Source organism: Hevea brasiliensis, chromosome 1 (genome assembly GCF_030052815.1).
Source record: "Hevea brasiliensis isolate MT/VB/25A 57/8 chromosome 1, ASM3005281v1, whole genome shotgun sequence".
In the NCBI taxonomy this organism is placed as follows: Eukaryota; Viridiplantae; Streptophyta; class Magnoliopsida; order Malpighiales; family Euphorbiaceae; genus Hevea; species Hevea brasiliensis.
In genome coordinates this window covers 116530140-116549085 of record NC_079493.1, presented here as the reverse complement: position 1 = coordinate 116549085, position 18946 = coordinate 116530140, and the positions used below count along the sequence as shown (strand labels likewise).

At 33.8% G+C, this 18946-nt stretch overlaps 1 protein-coding gene, 1 non-coding gene and 2 pseudogenes across 2 annotated transcripts; 2 read left to right on the top strand and 2 right to left on the bottom strand.

The window, feature by feature from the left end:
- The first annotated feature begins 1810 nt into the window (after nucleotides 1-1810).
- On the top strand, nucleotides 1811-6880 carry LOC110646731 (lupeol synthase). Its single transcript, XM_058148333.1, has 18 exons — nucleotides 1811-2198; nucleotides 2403-2588; nucleotides 2678-2767; nucleotides 2863-3060; nucleotides 3178-3262; nucleotides 3391-3557; nucleotides 3711-3899; nucleotides 4014-4127; nucleotides 4245-4364; nucleotides 4491-4613; nucleotides 4706-4804; nucleotides 5047-5103; nucleotides 5345-5391; nucleotides 5517-5660; nucleotides 5724-5901; nucleotides 6161-6241; nucleotides 6330-6413; nucleotides 6660-6880. The coding sequence occupies exons 1-18, from the start codon at nucleotides 1998-2000 to the stop codon at nucleotides 6780-6782; spliced, it is 2286 nt and encodes a 761-aa protein (XP_058004316.1). The 5' UTR covers nucleotides 1811-1997; the 3' UTR covers nucleotides 6783-6880.
- A 188-nt stretch (nucleotides 6881-7068) lies between these two features.
- LOC131183478 (pleiotropic drug resistance protein 1-like) lies at nucleotides 7069-8013 on the bottom strand (annotated as a pseudogene).
- Nucleotides 8014-9346: 1333 nt separating this feature from the next.
- On the top strand, nucleotides 9347-14957 carry LOC131180747 (lupeol synthase-like; annotated as a pseudogene).
- A 3746-nt stretch (nucleotides 14958-18703) lies between these two features.
- Nucleotides 18704-18810, bottom strand: LOC131169547 (small nucleolar RNA R71). The gene has a single exon (XR_009140479.1). It is a non-coding gene; the product is annotated as a small nucleolar RNA R71 (small nucleolar RNA).
- Nucleotides 18811-18946: the final 136 nt, after the last annotated feature.

The window sequence follows — 18946 nt, the reverse complement described above, 5'->3', positions numbered from 1 at the left end:
AGCACACTACCAGAAATTCCAAAAAAGAGAAGAAATTAAAAGAAAAAACGTAAAAGGAAGAGAAAGAGAAAGAGGGGTTTTTTTTTTAAAGGAAAGAGGCAATTAATTACTCTGATAAATGAACCGTCACCTGCCACCTTCTAGCTTACCAAGAAAAATTTAAATAGTGCCAGCTCATAATAAAACAACCACTCAATGAATGCCTAATAGCTTTCCCCAAAAGTTATAAAAACAATGATCGAAGAAGTCACGTGAGCAGTCATATCACATTATGGCCAAACGATCAAACAACGAACATGAATGTATGCAAGACAAGAAGGGACAATGAGAGCGGTGCAAAAATAAAATAAAAAATAACAAATAAATAAAAATAAATCCATTTCATTTCCAAAAGATTAGATTACATTATTGGGTGGATCCTTTCCAGCCTGATCATCAATTACAGATGTATCTACATTCTACTCTACCTATATTCTACCCATTTTGCTTCCACAACTCGGACACCTCCACAGTTCAGACACCTCCCGATCTCAAGATGTCGTTTAAGATATATGTGGAGATTGGGGGGATACCCAAAAATCAAAGTCAAATAGTCAAAGTTATGTCCAGCATGGAAGGTCAAAGATAGAAATAGCTTCAATGTGGCAGAACAAGAAGGACATGGATCAAAAGAACCGAGCAAAGACAAAGACTGAACAAGAACTTTGTTCGCCTAAAGCGGCGAACAGAAGCCATACTGAACAAACATGTGCATTAAATGGCTAGAAACTAGATTTCATGGACCGAGCAACAATTACGCATTCAATTCAGTAAAAAACACATTTTATTGATATCACCTTAGAGATTTAGTCAAGATCACCACTGTAAATAAAGCAATGGCTATTCCCTAAAAAAGCCTATAAATACCAATCAAAGAAGAGAAAATAAGTACGCTTACTATCTCTATTATTCTCTGTTACTCAAGAATTCTTTAATCTCTCTCTGAAGGATTAGGATCTCTGACTTTAGCGTCAGAGTAGCTCACCAGAATGCCATCCACCTCAATTTTTTTTCTTATTGCAGATTTACGTATCATCTGGGTCAAGACCAAAAAAGACCATTGGTAGCATCACTAACCATCTTAGTGTTTTTCAATTGTTAATTATCAGGCATAATCGAAACTAGTAATATAGAAGAAGATAAGCTGCCAATGTGGAGGCTAAAGATAGCAGGAGGCAATGATCTTCACATGTACAGCACAAACAATTTTCTTAGAAGGCAAATATGGAAGTTCGATCTTGATTGTGGTTTCCCATAAGAGCGAGCTCATGTTGAGGCTGCTCGTAAAAATTTCTGGAAATATCGATTCCAAGTCAAGTCTAGCTCTGACCTTCTTTGGCAATTCCAGGCACATATATATAATAAACATCCCACTACATATATACTCAACTCCTCTCTCTCTCTATCTCTTTACAAAACTTGCTCAATTACTAAAATTCAAAAAATTCAATAATATTGATGAAGCAGGTAGATTTTTTAATTTTTTTTAGATTTTATTATTTATTTTAAAAGATTCACACAACAAGTATCTAGATTGAAGTGCTCAACAAGTTTAATTTTATTAAACATAATAATATTTTAAAATTTTAATGGTGTTAAAAATTTATTTTAATAGGGTTATATAAGTAATTTAATACAATAATATGAAAATTAAAAAAAAAAGAGAATAATTTTTTTCTTTTACATAAATAGACACATAAATGACTCAGTGACAAATAGACCACTGACTCAAAACCCCACTCAATAATCAATTGTAGGCAGATCCGCCCAATGTGATACCAAACTAAGCTTTTATAAGATTTTGGTGGCTTTTCAAGTTGAATTTAATTTCTTGTCTGACTTTCTGCTCCTCTCTAAGCTAGAGAAAGTTGCCTGCGTCTTCCTAGTCTATCTCTATAAATAGATGTATCCTGCAAGGTTTAGGCACTCATATATATGCATATAGAAGAAAAGTTGGCATGTGGAGGCTTAAGATTGCGGAGGGTAGCAAAAGCCCTTACATATACAGCACAAACAACTTTCTTGGAAGGCAAACATGGGAGTTTGATCCTGACGCCGGCACTCCTGAAGAGCGAGTTGAGGTTGAAGATGCTCGTCAAAATTTCTGGAAAAATCGATTTCATGTCAAGTCCAGCTCTGACCTTCTTTGGCAGTTTCAGGTATATATATATATACCTATTGATTAATTAATTAATTAACTAACCAATCCACCTGCCACGAAAATTATATTCCTTGGCAAAGCTCCTGATACTTGTTAATGGCATTGGCAATGTTTCAAACCATTAGGCCTGAAAACTGTCTCAAAGCAAAAATTTTCCATTGGATAACCTTGCCATTTCCTCATTTCTTGTAATCAAATACAGTTTCTAAGGGAGAAAAAGTTTAAACAAACAATTCCTCAAGTTAAGGTTGAAGATGGCGAGGAAATCACAAGTGAAACTGCTACAGCGGCTTTAAGGAGGAGCGTCCACCTGTTCTCAGCCTTGCAGGCCGGTGATGGCCATTGGTGTGCAGAAAATGGAGGGCTACTGTTCTTTTTGCCTCCTTTGGTGATTATTCTCTGAATCTCCATTTCCGTTATGATTACTAATTATTAGCATTACTATAAATCCATTATCTAACTCATCATTTCTTGCAGGTTTTTTCTCTGTACATTACAGGACATCTTAATGATGTGTTTTCTGCAGAGCATCGGAAAGAGATGTTGCGTTACATATATTGTCATCAGGTAACATTGGCATGTAAAAGAAATAAGATTTTCCATAATTTGAAGCTACCCTTTTTCTTGTTCTGAATTTTAAAAGTGGAACTTCTGCCTTCCAGAATGAAGATGGTGGATGGGGAATACACATTGAGGGTGAGAGCACAATGTTTGGTACAGTTCTCTGCTATGTATGTATGCGTATACTTGGCGAAGAACGCGACGGTGGCAAAGAAAATGCTTGTGAAAGAGGGAGAAAATGGATTCTTGATCATGGTGGGGCAATTGCTATACCATCTTGGGGAAAGACATGGCTTTCGGTATGATCATATTTACAGTTGGTAGAGTGAATTTGTTTGTCTTCTAGATTAATTCTAATTACATCGATTCACTATAGTTAATTTAGTTCCAAATGGTCGAAATTTCCTCTGCTGTAGATACTTGGTGTGTATGAGTGGGATGGAAGCAACCCTATGCCCCCAGAGTTTTGGGTCTTTCCTACTATTTTTCCCTTTCATCCAGGTTTTCATTTTTATGTTAATTATTATTCTTTTGGGTTTACAAGATTAAGTGTTTAATATGAATAAGGGGAGAAACTGATCTTCTAATCTTCTTACATAATCACCATATATATTATTTCATAACTGCAGCAAAAATGTTCTGTTACTGTCGGATCACTTACATGCCTATGTCGTACTTGTATGGGAAGAGGTTTGTTGGTCCAATCACACCTCTCATTTTACAAATAAGGGAAGAAATCTATAATGAACCGTACCACAAAATCAATTGGAAGAGCGTGCGCCATTTATGTGCAAAGGTGAGAGTTTGATATAATGTTCACTTTTTGCTTTTCAAGAATTGATCTGCAACTGTAATTTCACAACATTTTTCTTGTTCAAGGCAACTATTGAGTCCATTAATTGTTCAGACAAATAGTGTGTGATTATACGAAAATGAATTGTTATTGCAGGAAGACAACTACTATCCCCATCCTATGATACAAAAATTGATATGGGATGCTCTTTACACTTTTAGCGAGCCTCTTTTCACCTGTTGGCCCTTAAACAAATTGAGAGAAAAGGCTCTCAAAATAACGATGGATCACATTCATTATGAAGATGAAAACAGCCGATTCATTACCATTGGATGCGTCGAAAAGGTAATTCAGTTATGGTTCGATAGAAGAAATATATTATGGATATCTTACTAATAATTTTTGTCTGCTATATATTGGTTCTCATTCTTTGAATTCTTGCATATTCAAATGGACCAGCCACTTTGTATGCTTGCTTGCTGGGTTGAAGATCCCAATGGGGATGCTTTTAAGAAGCATCTTGCTAGGATAGCTGATTACATTTGGGTAGGAGAAGATGGAATAAAGATGCAGGTTGGTACATAATTCACGCTTACATTTATTAGCATGTTTTATTTTGAAAGTATCCCAATAGAAGAAGTATACCAGAAGTTAGAATAGAATACATTACTATGCTGAATTCAATTGTAGAGTTTTGGCAGTCAAATATGGGATACAAGTCTTGCCCTCCAAGGTTTGATTGCTAGCAATCTCTCCGATGAAATAGGACCTACACTCAAGGAAGGGCACAACTTCCTCAAGAATTCTCAGGTTTCCAATTTTATGAACTAAAATGGTTTCTTCTTTTTACCATCAAGAATATGATGTATAACAAGTGATTTTTTTTTTACTATTTTGTTTTGTTCTTTGTTTTCTGATCCCATTCAACTCCAAAAGTTAACTGAGAATCCTTCTGGCAACTACAAAAAAATGTTTCGTCATGCATCCAAAGGAGCTTGGACCTTCTCTGATAAAGATCATGGATGGCAAGTTTCTGACTGCACAGCAGAAAGTTTCAAGGTAATTATATTGTTTTTGTGAAAGTTTAAACAGGATGAGAATTAAGCATTATGATAATTTCTATATTAACTAAATTTTATTGTTTTCCATAGTGTTGCCTGCTTTTCTCATTGATGCCTCCTGAAATTGTTGGTGAGAAAATGGAAACTGAGAAGATGTATGATTCAGTCAATCTAATGCTTTCCCTTCAGGTAATGGTTAGTTGCACTGAAAAAATACCATTAGATTAATAGTATAATGATCCAATGTTTGCCTTCTTGTGTAGGAAATCATAAATTCAAATTAATCCTGTCATTCCTTTCCTCTTTCCTTTGAACAAAAAAAAAAAAAAAAGATTATTCTAACACCTTTATCATATTCACTTATATTTGCTCCTTGCTATTGCATAGTTTTCACAAATTAACATCCTGCATAATTTTACAAACTATTGCAGAGTAAAAATGGTGGTTTCTCAGCTTGGGAGCCAGCAGGAGCGAGATCATGGTTGGAGGTAACTAATTCACGGTGAACCAAACTTATTAATAAAACTTTCTTCAAAATGCTACTTGCATTTTATGAGAGATATCGAAACCAAAATTTGAATCCTTACCTAACTTGAAGTTTATATGTTTGATTTTTTAATATGGCCTTTGAAGTATTTTTCCAAAGGGTCCAGAGGTATTAATTTGTTTGAATGGTTGTTTGATAAAATTATGATATATTGATTGACCTGTGCCAATTTTTTCAACTAGTGGCTAAATCCTGTGGAGTTTATGGAGGACCTTGTAATTGAGCATGAGTAAGGTTCTTATACCATTTTCATTTGTAAAAAGCTACAATAGTCTTAAAACCTTTCCTTTTCCTCTAGGTATAGCCTATAGATACCTTAATTTCCCTAGAAGACTAATAAAAATAGTGATTCAGGTATGTGGAGTGCACTTCATCATCAATCCAAGCATTAGTTCTGTTTAAAATGTTATACCCAGAGCACAGGGAGGAAGAGATTGAAAATTCCATTGCAAGTGCTGCAGGGTTCATAGAAGACATACAAAATCCTGATGGTTCATGGTATGGTTAATTTGGTTTTTTCTTCTTGTTAGCCCAAAAAATAACAAATATCTATTATGAAAGGTATGGAAATTGGGGAATATGCTTCACCTATGGGACATGGTTTGGACTTGGAGGATTAGCTGCTTCTGGCAGAACATATGAAAATTGTCTTGCTATTCGTAGAGGTGTTGATTTTCTACTCAAATCACAAAGAGATGATGGTGGATGGGCAGAGAGTTACCTTTCATGTCCAAAGAAGGTATTGCCTTGGTTTATATATATATATATATATATATATATATATATATATATATATACACACACACTTTTTTTGAGTATCTTGGAAGGCAATGAATGTCTATTTATCAGAATTTTTTGAGCTTCTGATCTCATGCACTATAAGACGACAGACGCTCAACCGTATTACTAAAAAGATATCTTACATAATAGTTAGTTGGGTTTTTCTTCATTATATAAGTTCCATCCACGTGTACTTTGGCTCATTGATTTGAATACAGGTTTATGTTCCTTCTGAGGGTGATCAATCCAATTTGGTTCAGACAGCATGGGCTTTAATGGGTTTGATTCATGGAGGACAGGTTAGTTTACAAATCAAATTAACATACTCCTATAGTTACATGATTGCTTTTTTCATTCAAAGTTGTTCAAACTTTTCTTGTAAACAAGGCAAAGAGAGACCCTACACCTCTTCATCGTGCTGCAAAGTTATTAATCAATTCTCAAACAGAACTCGGTGATTTTCCACAGCAGGTATCTCCTATTGCTCCGCAAACTTCAAAACAAAAAAAAAAAAATCCGGAACCGTTAATCCAATAACTAAACTCTATAAGCTTACAATTTTGTTGTGCCTGGAATAGTGTTTGAATTTGCTATATACGTCCATTGTCTAACTACTTGTGCTCGACTCCAGTGATAAAGTGAGATCACTTTAGGAATGGATGTCTGGATTTGAATCTTACCAATATAAAACTGATGATTTGCTTACATTTACGGCAGGAGCTCTCAGGATCATTCATGAGGAATTGCATGCTACACTATGCATTATTTAGGAATATTTTCCCCATGTGGGCTTTGGCAGAATATCGGAGGCATGTACCATTACCTTCCAAAAATATATGAAATCAATCAGGGATTATGAGTGGTTCCAACACCGAATCAAGAAGCCTGCTGATTAATAAATGGGTATTTGAATCAAATGTGTTCGCTGCTTTGTAATAATAGATGAATTGTGATTTATGATTGATATCAGGGTAATCAATCTAAATTGCACCTTATTTTTCGGTACATTGCTTTACCGATTACGATTTTCATACATGATAATGATGCTTATTAGCATCACTAGTAACTAATGATGCTTATTAGCATCACTACTAACTGATGATGCCTAACGGGTGCATATATATTACTATTTCGAAATAAAAAAATGAAAGTTCTCTAAGAAAATGATACATGATATTTTTTTTTGGCCCTCCAATCTCCTCTGGAAATTAAAGGGCCTAATAGAAACAGCAAAAGTAAATGCAAATAGGAATGTAAATCCAAGAATCACAGCTGCAACCACTCCCAGAAAGTCATGTTTGATGCCATAATAATCTCTCACGAATTGTTCCACTGTTTGGCCACCTTCAAGAGTATCCTTAATGTCTGCAAACTGGGATGCAATTAATCGATACAAGGTCCATGACATTGGACATCCCTGATAGTAGCATCTCGACCACACAGGCATCCTCTGTTATACACAGATCAGAGAAATGGTTTAGTCCACAGGATAACTCCATATACAAAACAGAAACGGTGAGAATTTCAGAGAATTAGGGGTGGTTAACTCTCACACTTCCAGGGATGACGAAACCTGAAAAGACGTTCCATATTACATAAAATGCTGAAGAAATTATGGATCCAATGTGGAGGTTTGGTGTCACGGCGACGGCCATCATTCCATAGCAGGTGAAGCACAGTTATGTGAAGTACATGAACAGATACCGAAAGAACTTAGCAGCAGTCCATTCGAATCCGATCATTGCATATGTGATAAGAGCATTTACAACCGTTTGTGCGAAAATGTATGGAATCTCAACCAGGATCTGTTTCAAAAGATGAGGTTGGTATAAAGATTCGGAACATTCTCCATGGTAAAAATTTCTTAAAATATGTAATAACTTATTACCTGCGCATGTGCATAGGGCAAAGCTGAATACATCCCTGCAGCTCTTTCTCTATAGAAGACAGTTCTTTCAACTGCGACTGCTGGCTGCACAGTTGATGCATTTTGTATCCCAAGGAAGAGAACTGTTGCGTATATTAAACCAGCAGAATTGCAAATGTCTTGTTCCTTGGACCTACAATGCATCGGAAATGGGAATAAGAAAAAAAAAAGGGTGGAAGCAAACAGTATATTGTAATCAGAAATGCTTTTTGACACAAAAAAAAATGTCACAAATGGCATAAATGGATATAAATTGTCTAACTCACCCTTTATATGAATGGAGGGAATATTGGGAGGGAAAATGGTGAACCAAACTTGGTGCCATTGTTGCTCATTAAAGTTAAATAATTTACCAGTTAATTCATAAATATTGCTTGTGATAATTCTAAAAGAATAATTAACAAAGCCAGCTGTCGTTTTGCATTAAATAAAAAAAGTTTAATTAATATTACAATAAAAGTAACCTATCAGAATGAAATAATCTTAAATGGAACTACTAAAAGAATAATAATCTTGTTTTGAATCTGTTGATTCATATAACTCTTTGAAGATGAAAGTGACAAACGAAGTAATGCGTAGAAGGGTAGTTGCTGATGCATTCGTATATAGTGAAGATGACAATGTTTTCAATGAAGAAGATAACACAGTTGATGAAGATACTATCATAAATGAAAACTCCATGAATGCAGGAACTGAGGAAGTGAACCCATGGAGGATGGTCTTCATATTTTTGATCAAGGCGATGATGAAGACGTTGAAGGTGTTGGCATGAGTGAAACTGCCATGAATGAAGGTATGCAAGGAAGGAATTTTGTCGAGTATGTTCAACGTAATTCTGTAGATGAGAGTCCACGACCAGGTATGTGGTTTCTAGGTGTGGACAACATGTTTGAGTTTTATCAAGAGCACGCGAGATTCTAAGGTTTTAGTGTTGCAAAAAAATTATGTTCAAAGGGCCAAAAATATGATTGTATCAGTTGTGATAGGGAAAGAAAATTAAATGCTAATAAGTCATAAAAAGGATTTGTTCAATGAAGAGTTCTTAGAAAGAAGATGAAGATAAAAACAAATAAGGGTTTGTTCAATATGGACCATTCTTTTCTTAGTTTTGTTTGTATATCTACGTATTTAAACTCCCTTTGTGCCTAATAGTTGTCTTCAAAGCACTTGATTATTAAGTAACAAATAGCATACAAAAAGGATAAAGTGATGAATTTATCTGCAGAGTTTTGGCAGTCAAGTATGGGATACAAGTCTTGTCCTCCAAGGTTTGATTGCTAGCAACCTTTCTGATGAAATAGGGCCTACACTTAAGGAAGGACACAACTTTATAAAGAATTCTCAGGTTTCCAAGTTTATGTCCTTAACTGTTCTTCCTTCGTAGTATCAAGACATAAATTATAACTTCGGTCTCTCTACTCTGTTCCGACTTAAAATTTGGAAGGTCACCGAGAATCCTCCTGGTGACTTCCTAAGTATGTTTCGTCATATATCCAAAGGATCATGGACTTTCTCCGATAAAGATCATGGATGGCAAGTTTCCGATTCCATTGCAGAAAGTATGAAGGTAGTTAATTCTGTTTAAAGTTTAAATTATATTTCAAACAAGTTCAGAAAGTATTAAGTTCTCGTATATGTTTCATAGTGTTGTCTGCTTTTCTCTATGATGCCCTCGCAAGTTGTTGGTGAGAAAATGGAACCTGAGAACTTGTACGATTCTGTCAATGTATTACTTTCTCTTCAGGTATGGATTAGTCGCAATAATACAGTGCTTGTTTATATCTCATTAACCTCAGAAAGTATTTTTGTTTGCTTCTTCCTCATGCATGCTTCTTAGAAAGAAATTAACAATGAGCTAAATTTTATAAAATATTGTAGAGTAAAAATGGTGGTTTATCAGCCTGGGAACCAGCAGGAGCAAGATTATGGTTGGAGGTAACTAATTCAAGATGGTGAACTAATCTTAAAGAATTGAATTGAAAATCTTTTAAATTATCATTCCTCTAAAAGTTTTCAAGAATTTTAATTAATTACATTTGTCACACCTTACCCCTCTGTAAGGCATAACATGATCCCGTAGTATACGTAATGACTTATCGACTCCATCTACCGATAACCCATTAAATATACTACAAGGAATTTTAAAACAATTTTCTTTCTTTTTGAAAGTGGTGAGCATTTCTAGCAGGCATTAAAAACATTTAATTGAAGTTTAAAAGTTATGTAAAATTTTTGTCCATTTTTATTTTTCCGCAAATTTTTGAAAAATTTCGGCAAAGTGCCGACTGTAATTGAGAAAAACTAAAAATTTTACCTGTAGAAAACACTTCCAATATAACACTTCAATCAATCTCAACCACCATTAAAACTCAAGTCAACATAATTTTCCCCAATCTCCACAATTTAAATCAATTTTCAACTCAATTATTTCAGAAATAATACTAAATAGTTTTCATTCACATTCAATTCAAGAAACATTAATTTACATTCATCAGTATAAATTACATAAGAAAATCCAAAATAATATTATTATAAAATCTGTACAACTGCTCATGACCACTTTACAAATGTACTACAGTCAATTACATCAAAATAAATATGTACAATCAGGATATAAAATTATACCCGACAAAAGACCAGAGGTAGCTCTGAAATCCTCAGCAGCTCACTCTGCTGCTCTACTAGTCTCTCTATCTGCGACAGCAATAAACAGCTATCGCTGAGTACTATGACTCAGTGGTGCACAATATACTAAAATAAATCTTATGCATAAATCAAATCACGTTTATTCAAATATGATACTGAAAATGAAAACAAATACAAACACAATTTATAATTTTAGTCAAAACAGTCTCATTTCTGAAGTCCCAAAACAGATTTCATAAAAACACACAGTTATATCATGCCATCAGTATAATGTTCATCTCAATAGCCGGAGGCTTATGAGGAATCTCAAGGCTAGCTAGCTCAAATTATGGGTACCCATTCAATTTCTTCCTCTACTTGCACACACCTCAACACTTCAGCCAGAGAGGGAATTCAAAATTCAAAACTAATTCCTCCCACTAGGCATGCTAGTGAGGCATTCAGATATATGGTCATGACACTGTGGTTTCAAAACTATCTTAACATTTTACTAACCATTTATTGGCAATTCAAACAAATACAACTAAATTGCTAATAATTTAGGTCAAAAGTATAATATTCATTTCATTCACAAATATGCAATAAAAATAAATCATAATTTATTCATCAAAACAAATTGTCAAGAGAATTTACAGAAAAATTTTATATTGTGCACAAACCTTATGCGAGTCGCCTCTAGGCCTTGACTCGATGTCTCGGGTTCTTTATCTGTATTTTTTCAACTGAAACACACAATTTTACAGTGTTGTAGTTTTATAAAATATAATAAATTCACAATTACTTTTGTCTAGCTCTAATATGCTTAATTTAACATTATTTGAATTTTGCATTTCAATGTTACTATTCACGACACTATTCAAGTCAAATTGTTAACTTTCTTATGCTTAATAGATATGAGAATTTCAATTTCACCCACATACCACATTTTAGTTGCTTAATTTGTTGATCTTGGTTGCCCCTTCAATTTTTAGGTCTCCTAGGCACAATTTTAAATTTTCAGTTTTGATGTTCTGTTTTATACTGTTCCATTAATCTTATTGTTGTGGGAATTTGGCTAAGTATTTTTCATAGAAGTTGTTCCTTATTGTCTTAGCTTTAATCTCCTTTTTGAATCACTACATTCAGAGTTTTGTAGCCCAAGATATAGCCATTTGAACATGGCTAGCCGGATTGGCCTAACTCAGATTTCTGGGCACCTAATTTGGTTCTGGTAGTTTTGGACTACTAATTTTAAGTGGCAAAATGACTGGGTTATGGGCAGAATTTGGGTTGGTGTTCTTCATTAAAGTTGTAGTGCTATGTTATACCTTTCCAATGCCATAAAAATCAGGTCATTTGGACCTGTATAGCCCAAGTTATGGCTAAATGAACAAACACTATTCATTTGGTCATTTTGGTACAATAGTAGTGCACCACACTCGGGTTTGACCTAATTATTCACTATGTTAATGTCATTTTCTGGGCATTGTTCCTGAATGAAAAATGTGCCATTATGTGTTTATTTTCATTCCTAATTAGCCTCACACCAATTGAGTTAGTAAATTTTCAGTTTTAGTCTCTGAAAAAGACCTAGTTCAAGCTGCTAGAATAGTGACCCTAACCAATCCGAATTGCACTTGGTTTCTACCAATTCAAACATATCACAAATGGTCCCAATTGACCATTTCTCACCTCAATTAAGATCATTTGCATCAATTAACCATTTCCTACAATTTTTCTCCTAATTTCAAGAGGTTAAGAACCCTAATTACACAATTATGCAATCTAATGCAATTAAAGTTTATAATCAACCTCTATACACTCAATTCAACTTAACTAATACTTCAATTCCATCAAAATCATGAAATTTCAATACCCTTATAGGTTGGCCGAAAATCCCATTCAGTCCCCCAATGATAATTTTCTTTTGATTTAAGTTCAATTCTAGGTTAACTTAACTAAGAACATGAAAATTTAACAAAAGATGTCAAGTTTAAGTACTAACCTTTGTTTGATCTCTACTTCTTCAATTTCTTCCTTTTTCTTCCTTTCTTTCCTTCCTCATTCTTCTTCTCAAGTGAAGATAACAAGCTTTAATCAAAGAAATTTGAGGGATTTATGGGTAATTTAGGGGTTTAAGAGTTTGATTTCATGCTTTAATGGAATTTTTTTTTATGAGAGAACAAATGGGAGAGAGAGAGCTACAAAAATTTGGAGAAGAAGAAGAAAAAAATTTTGTCTTTTTAATTTTGTTTTTATCTCCATTTATGCCATAATTGACTTAGTCAAAAATTCGGGTAAAATAATTTTAATTTTAACATTATTCATGATGTCACCTAATGATGTAATAATCCATTTCTTTTCCCTTTTTCTTTTTCATTAATTTTTTATATAGTTCTTTAATTTAATTCTCGATTCTAAAATTTTTATTTCTCCGATTTTATTGGACAGTTAAGTCAGGAGTCACCTCTAGGGGTGAATTAACCAAATTGCCCCTCGCCGGTCTGATTCGGTTTGCAAGTAATTCGATATTTCTTTCGAATCCCTGACCTAATTATTTGACCAACTTATCAGTTCTTTTCTGTGGTTTTCTCTTTTCCACTAGGTTCACAATAGTCCTAAGGACCACGGCGTCACATTTTTTGGTTCAAAATTCGAGTTAAGACTGACCTTGCAGTCACTTCCCGAGAAGGTCACCCATCAGTGACTCGACTCATTTAATCTTTTGTGTTCTGTTTTTCTTATTTATACTTAACTATCTGACAATCATTAATTATTTACATTCAGGGCTTATCTAGGCGTCTTAGATTATCCAGACCGACACCAGTCACCGGAACAGTGAAATATACCAGGCTAGGCATATAGAGGTGTTACAACATTTCCCCTTTTTAATTAGTGGCTCAATCCTGTGGAGTTTCTCGAAGACCTTGTAATTGAGCATGAGTGAGATTTCTATAGCATGCAAAGTTTTTCTTTAGCATGTCTAGATTATGTGAGTTCCTAGATGACATAAAATAGTTGTCGTGGAGTGTACTTCATTATCAATCCAGGCCTTGGTTCTACTCAAGAAGTTATATCCTGAGCACAGGAAGAAAGAGAGTGAAACGTTCATCATAAATGCTGTGCAATTCCTTGAACACATACAAAAGCCTGATGGTTCAGGGTATGGTTAATTTACTAGTGATTGCTGGCTGTATAAACCCAAAATATCTGCAGAAATCAGTTATATATATAACAAGGATTACCTAAGGTATGGAAATTGGGGAATATGCTTCCTTTATGGCACATGGTTTGGGCTTGGAGGGTTAGCTGCTGCTGGCAAGACTTACAAAAATTGTGCTGCTATTAGTTAAGGTGTGGATTTTCTTCTTAAATCACAAAGAGATGATGGTGGATGGGGAGAAAGTTACCTTTCCTGCCCAAAGAAGTTAGCCCCTTTGGATTTTACTTAAAATTAGGTGCTGCCTTTGATTATTTCTTCACCAACCATGCGTATACTTTGTTACAGTTATATACTCCTCTTGAGGGTAGCCGATCAAATTTGATACAGACTGCCCTGGCTATGATTGGTTTGATTCATGGCGGACAGGTGTCAGTTTATGCTTGTAACTCAAACATCTAATATCCAATCTCTTCCTGGATTGTTTTTATCCCACAATTCAAACTCAGAGAGTAAATTCTATATTTTCATGTACAAATATGATAGGCCCAAAGAGACCCTACACCTCTACATCGCGCTGCAAAGTTGTTAATCAATTCACAGACAGAACTTGGTGATTATCCACAACAGGTCTATATCTCATTGAATTGAACATATATATACGTGTATGGTATACAATCAAACATTGTTGCATTTCCATCTTAACCTTTTTCCTTTTAGAGTGTATTTTAATAGATGGAGATTTAAAATGAAATAGGATTTCAATTGGACATTATATTAAATAAGCAAAGGTAAAGATCAGAGAAAGAGAAGAACCACAACATGTGTTAGTAAATTACAGTATGCTTTTTCTTCATATTCAAACGTTTACTATTGACATGCTTATGAATTTAAGGCAGGAAATAATGGGAGTGTTCATGAGGAATTGTATGTTACACTACTCGGCATATAGGAATATTTTTCCCATGTGGGCTCTGGCAGAATACCTCCGCCACGTTCCTTTGCCTTCCAAAAATATCTAAATCAAGTCTAAAGTGTTGGCAAATGTAAGGTTTTTCTAAATAATTACTATAATTAATAATTAAGATAAAATAAACTATATTCATGTATCCAGAGGAATAGAAAGTTAAGTACCTGAATTAGGATGATTAAATAATTATTTGTATATCTGGGAAGGTGTGATTAGACATTGACCTTTGTATCTAAGAATGTGTGCCTAACCCTATTGTATTATATTATATATGTGAGGGGCATGGAAATGACTATGGAGATGAAGTGGAAGGCTATGCAAATAAAGTGAATGTTTATGGATATGAATGTGTGAATCACCTCCTTCCCTTCCAAGTATTTATCCGTTTATATCACAATTTAATTTTAATATTTTTAAATTTTATATAATTAATAAATTTAAAATATTAAATTAAATTATTAATTTAATGTAACTAACTAAGTCCATAACTCAATTTGATAAAAAATTAACAGTCAAATTAATTAAATAATTACCCTTATAAGTAAATATTATTTAATAGGTGTTATTTTTTTAGCGTCTAAAAATATCTACTAAAAATAATCATGAAAGTGAAGCAGTAGTCAAGTGGATAAAATGGTGTGAATGGCTAGTTGTGGGAGTTATGGGTGGTTACAAGCAGTTATGAGTGGTTATGGATAGCGGGCAATGGTGAGAAGAAAGTGTAAGTGGTGGCGGAGGTGGTAACCATCAAACAAATATTTTTCTATAAATCGATGTGTTAGGCTTCATTTAGGGGGACACAACAATAATTTTGATAGACATAATGTCTTAACTCAATTTTTTTTATAGTTTAACAATCTCTTTATATTTTCAAGTAATTTTTTATATTTTAGTCTAGTCTCAATTTCAATTTTAGTATTTCATTTTTAATTTAAACAATCAATTTACTTTTCCCCTGAAAATATTTCTATCCTTATAATAAATCTTTTCAGTTTTCAATACAATTTATAATTTCTTGTTCATATTCTAGTTTCTGCAAATCAGCTTAATTTCAAGCAAGTTAACAATTTTCTACAAATGTTTATATTTTCAAGAAAATTAGTCTTTTAATTTATCAAAACTCTGATTTACATTTGTTGAACATATTTATATTTTCTCAAGAATTAATTTTTTCAATCAAGCATAAATTTTATATTTTCTACACATATTTACTTTTCAAGCAATCAACAATGATCACTACTTTTCAAGCACAACATTTGCTCTTTTATGTATAAGTGATCTTTTAATTTTTTAACAGTCTGTTTTAATTCTCAAACTTTTCAAGTTGATCAAGTAAAAATCTTGACAAAACACATCCCAGTAAAATCAAAGAATTCAAGGGAAAATTTAATTATTTATTTCTCACCAATTGCTCCAATTAAAAATCAAACCGACGTAAATACATTTACAAATAGGATTATATGCGTCCTTGGTACGCCCACAATCTAACTATTACGTACAATTAGTTTACACGAAAACACTATCAATTTTGATTTTGTTAACATGTGGTATCATAATTGCTAAAGAACATGCTAGTTAGTTTAGGCAACCCCCATTTCCATAGCCACACTTAGGCCACAATTAATTTAATCAATAATAATTATATACACTAATTAATATATAATCCCATGATCATTATCTTCATCCCATATTTGTAGCCTACGACTACTCTTAAGCCTTATTCAATAAGGATTAATGATGCATACATTTTGCATAGTCATTTAGGTCTAATTTCATAGTCATTTTATTTTATTATTAGTTATTTTTAGCTAATTTCATTAGTTATTTAGTTAGTTTTTCATAATTGTCAATTTTGGATTAATTTGTAATTTTTACTTTGTTTTGTAGGGAAAATGGTGTTTTTGAAGGACTGAAGAGAAATTTTGCCATTGAGGAGTGACTTCTACAGCCAAAGATGTCAAAAACAAGTTTTTAAGCTGAAATATGCATTGACCAAATTGTGCATAACTTGCCGCATAAGCTATACGGATTTGCATAAGGAGAAAAATTACTGTTCCAATACCTGCCGAAATGTGCATAAGGAGACTGCATAGCTTATGCACATTCACGCCTCCCTTATGCACTTTCACAGAATTGTGCATAACCTATGCACCAAGTCATGCAGTTTCGCATAAGTGAACCAGAAACCAGCCCAAAACTGCATAAGGGACTGCATGACTTATACAGTCCCATAAAGAGTTCATTAATGAGCTGGCAGAAGATTCCCTCAGAAAATCTCTCCTCAAACACACCATTTTAGGGCTCCATGTCAGAAAATGCTATAAATAGTCCCATTTCCCATTTTAGAAGGGGGGGACAAAAAAAAGAGGAGCAGAAAAGGAAAGGAAGAAGAGAGAGGCAGCAGCTGAAGAGTCACTTTTACCTTCCACACCATTTTCAACCAAGATTTGCAGATTTCTTTATTTCCTTATATTTTTCCTACATTTCTAGTGTTTAGTTTCTTGTTCCTTAGCTTAGATTAAAGCTTTATTTCCATTTAAACTCAATATATCTTGTAAGCATTATGGATAGTGTGTAGTTTTATTTTGATTCTGGAGTAAGGGTTGTAATATTTGAGATATTTTATGGATTTTGATTGGGTAATCCATATTTAGTGGTCTTAATGAGTTTTATTCATTTCTTGTGTGCTTAATGACATGCTTAGTGTAGGATCCCATTAAGTGATATTCTTAATCCATGGTTGAGGCACCGAAAGGAGAAGGCCCTGTGATAGATAATCAAGAAATTGGACTTAATTAACTTAGACCTAGAAATAGGCTAAGGATTAAGAGGATTCACAGATTAATTAAAGAACTTAATGGGTCTTAATTAACTCTAAGTCCATGAAAGTAGGATTAGATTGATTAAGGCACTCTTTGTCCCACTCGAAAGGGTATTCAAAGGATTCAAGAATTAATCTCCTTAAAACCCGTAAGTTCTACGAGATTGGATAACCAATTTAAAATCCCAAAATAGCTTGAATATGAAATCCTAACTCCACAATCGCCTTTTTATCTTTGATAATTTTCAGTTGAATTTAATTGCTTGCCAATTTAAATCTTGCCATATTTGAACTTGCTTATTTCAATTTGATGCAATTTTAGTTTAATTAATACATTGTTGGATAGATTATTAATTTTGCACAAATAGATTTAATTCTCCAATACCCATCAATTTATTGCTTTATATCTCAAGGATAGTTCTATTTAGTCAACTTTTTATATCAAAAATTCAATCATTAACACAACTCCTCGTGGGAACGATATCTTTTCTATATTACTTGTACGACCCGTGCACTTGCGGTTGGGCCACATCAAGTTTTTGGTGCCGTTGCCTGGGAGTTGTTTCTTTAAGATTGAATTCTTGATTATTTTAGTTGCTTATAGTTTTATTTTTGTTATCTTTTCATTTTGTGTTTGTTTGTTCTTTTTCAGGTACTTTTAATCTTTTATGAGAAGAGCTAGAAGCATAAGTGACACATCCTTATTGTTCAATCCTGAAATTGAGAAATTTTGTAAAGCCAACAAGAAAGAAACCAAGAAGAAAAGAAGCTTTGAGAGAAATCAATTAGAAGCGCATATGGTGATGAAAGAATTAGAATTGGTGGTAATGCTAGAATTGATTGAAATAATGAAAATACAGCCCAAGGTGAAGAGATTATAAATGCTAATGTGCCTAGGGGAAGTATGATGGATCATGCTTTTCCTCGTTTTGATGACTTGAGAGAGAGCATAGCAAGACCAAGAATTGATGCAAATAGTTACAAGATGGATTTTGGGGTTCTTCAAATGATTCAAAATTCTCAATTTGGAGGACATCCTTCTGAAAATCCACACACACATTTGAAAAAGTTTGCTATGATTTGTGACATGCAAAAACAACCTGGAGTGTCTCATGATGCAGCAAGATTGAAGCTATTCCCATTCTCTTTGAAAGATAGAGCATTGGATTGGCTGGATTCTTTACCTCACAACTCTATTACAAATTGGAAGCAACTCACTGATGCGTTTCTTGCACAATATTTTCCACTGAAAACTCAAGAATTGAGGAATCAAATGACAGCTTTTAGACCAAGAGAAGATGAAACTCTTTATGAATCATGGATGAGATGGAAGGAATTAGAGAGACAATGCCCACATCATGCCATTCCGAAATGGATGATAAACCAGAATTTTTACACAAATGTCACTCCTGCAATTAGAGGGATTATTGATGCTCAAACAGGAGGAGAATTTATTATGAAGCATGAAGATGAAGCTTATGAGCTATTGGAGAAAATTGCA